The sequence below is a fragment of the Lithobates pipiens genome, unplaced genomic scaffold, assembly GCF_037356315.1.
Source record: "Lithobates pipiens isolate NorthernLeopardFrog02 unplaced genomic scaffold, aLitPip1_a1.2 Scaffold_51, whole genome shotgun sequence".
NCBI classification, from domain to species: Eukaryota; Metazoa; Chordata; class Amphibia; order Anura; family Ranidae; genus Lithobates; species Lithobates pipiens.
The window spans coordinates 751,031-753,723 of NW_027507874.1; the positions used below are offsets into that span (position 1 = coordinate 751,031).

At 43.4% G+C, this 2,693-nt stretch overlaps 1 protein-coding gene across 1 annotated transcript; it reads right to left on the minus strand.

Moving 5' to 3' along the window:
* Positions 1-767: 767 nt before the first annotated feature.
* LOC143957026 (histone H4-like) lies at positions 768-1,145 on the minus strand. The gene has a single exon (XM_077467172.1). The coding sequence runs from the start codon at positions 1,143-1,145 to the stop codon at positions 834-836; it is 312 nt and encodes a 103-aa protein (XP_077323298.1). The 3' UTR covers positions 768-833.
* Between the last annotated feature and the right edge of the window lie 1,548 nt (positions 1,146-2,693).

Here is a 2,693-nt window from a genome sequence, read left to right on the forward strand (position 1 = left end):
GTTTGGCACTTGTCAATTTTTTTGTCCAGGATTGAGCGTGCTACATAGTCTAAGTCTGGAAAGTACTGGGGTTGTGTACACACACAGCCTGGCTTACCACACCGTTGGTAACTCCACCATGGCCGGTCCCAAGTCCGTGCTGAGAAAGGAGGAGGGTAGATTTGAAGGGAAAGGGCCAGTAGTACATACCCTAAGTCTGGAAAGGAGTACTGGGGTTGTACACACAGCCTGGCCACTGCAGTGGTTTGACACTTGTCAAACCTTTTGTCCAGGATTGAGTGTGCTACATAACATAACAGTAGGATCTTATAGGCCATTGGACATTTACATTTTTGTCACGTTTATTCCTGGTCAGCTTGGCACGGGAATCTAAGTAAAAAAAGGGAACATGTTCCTTCCAGGCCATGTAATATATATATATATATATATATATATATATATATATATATATATATATAAACACATAAACACTACATAGCACTATATACAAAATAAAATTCCCCAATAAAGAGCTGATCCGATCCCAGTTCTGGACGTTTCCCAACAAACCCAAACGGCTGTTTGCGTTGAATCTTTAATAGGCCAATTAAAAGCAATCACCCCTTTCATCCCCTACAGTGTGATCACACTTAGATCGCCTATATAGGGCTAATGTCACGTGTCCAACCCCCAGAACAAACCCTCCCGCTACAGAAGTGTGTACGACGCGTCATTTAGATTTCATTTACTTCTCCTGATAACATAAATAGCGGTATGTAGGTCTTTGTACGAGAAGGTGGGTGGCCCTGAGAAGGACCTTTGTGTAGGCGAAGTAGGTAGGTGTCTATGAGGGTTTAGCCTCCGAATCCATAAAGCGTGCGCCCCTGGCGTTTGAGAGCATAGACGACATCCATGGCGGTGACGGTCTTCCTCTTGGCGTGTTCGGTGTAGGTGACGGCATCGCGGATGACATTCTCCAGGAAAACCTTCAGCACTCCTCTGGTCTCCTCATAGATGAGTCCAGAGATGCGCTTGACACCCCCTCTGCGGGGCAAACGTCGGATGTCGGGTTTGGTGATGCCCTGGATGTTGTCCCGGAGCACCTTCCTGTGCCGCTTGGCACCTCCTTTCCCCAGACCCTTCCCTCCTTTACCGCAACCAGACATGACGAGTATTTCCTGCACAAACAAAAACGGAGCTCAGCCGTCTGCCTGCCTTCCTTATATACAGCCTGAGCGGACCTGATGGAAACCTTCCGGTGATAGAGTCATACCCATTTATTATTAAAAAACAAAAGAGAGGGAATGTCATTCATTTATAAGGCTCCTATATATTCTATTGCACGGAGAATGCGAATCTTTAACACTTCATAACAGAAAAAAACAATCAGCAGTTCCAATTGTTCATAGTAATTTTATATTTCTAAAACATAATTTTGAAAACGAAACAAAGAAACACATTGCTTCTGATGTCTCTCCTTCCTAAGGATGAGCGGACCTGATGGGAGACAGGAGGAGAATGGGCGGGTCTAGTCATTTATTACCCAGCATAGAATTTCATTTAATTAGAAGCTTTTCAATAGTTTGCTGAATGGAAACTGATGTGATCCATCAGACGCACAACATTATCTTAATTGATTAATTGTACATATTTGTCTGGCATGTCATGATTATTACCTATTTTTATCAATAATATCATATTTATCGATCTTTGTATAGGAAGTGTAAAATATGTGCAATTTGCTATATGTATAAATTATATATCAGACAGTGAGAGAAGGAAAAAAAAAAAAAAATATATATATATATATATATATATATATTACAGTTCCCCATTTAGTTTTCTGAATTCTGAGGACTTGGAATAAAAGAGCACATATGGAAATGTTTTATATTATTATTCAATAAGCTTCGGACTCCATTTTTATTTATTCCGGACTAATGGATGAAAATAAAGCTGTGTTAAGTTTTTTTGCAGCCTATGAGTCAAGGCATGTTTAGGCTTTAGGTGGATGGTCAGGGGGCGCTAAAATGGTGGCTCAGCTGCCTGTTTTTACCACCTCTGTAAAATGCCCATAGGAAGGAAGGGCTGGGGTACAGGATGTCCAAAAACAGCAGAAAATGCCCCTCCACTCAGTAGTATCCACTTGTATAGCCATTCTCAGCCAAGGTTCCTCCAGAGGTTGCTAGGGGTTCTAGGAGCCATAGCTGATCGACCTCCCATTTGATGGTACAGTTCCAGGACCAACGTCACTCTGTAGAGTCAGTGGCATGATATCAATTTTTTTAGTGTGGCATTCTGGCCACCACTGTAAGGGGGTAATTTTTCCCACTGACCAACAATGTAAAGGGCATTGTTTAAGTCATTTTCACAGGTGTTCCCCAAGACCTGGAAATAAGCTTAAAGTGGGGTGCCCCCTAAAAAAATAAATAAAAAAATAAAGTCAGCAGCTACAAATACTGCAGTTGCTGACTTTTAATAATCGGACACTTACCTGTCCTAGGGTCCAGCGATGCGGGGGAACGAAGCCCCCCTCCACTCGCGGCGTCGGCATTCTTACTGTGAAGCCACAGCCGGGCACCCACTGCGCATGCACGAGCAGCACCGCGTGCCGTGATACACCGCACAGTCATCTGGGACACATGACAGATCCCAGATGACTGTGCGGCGCTGAGGGGAAATGTTACTAGCCTGGGCACTGAAGGAGGCAGACT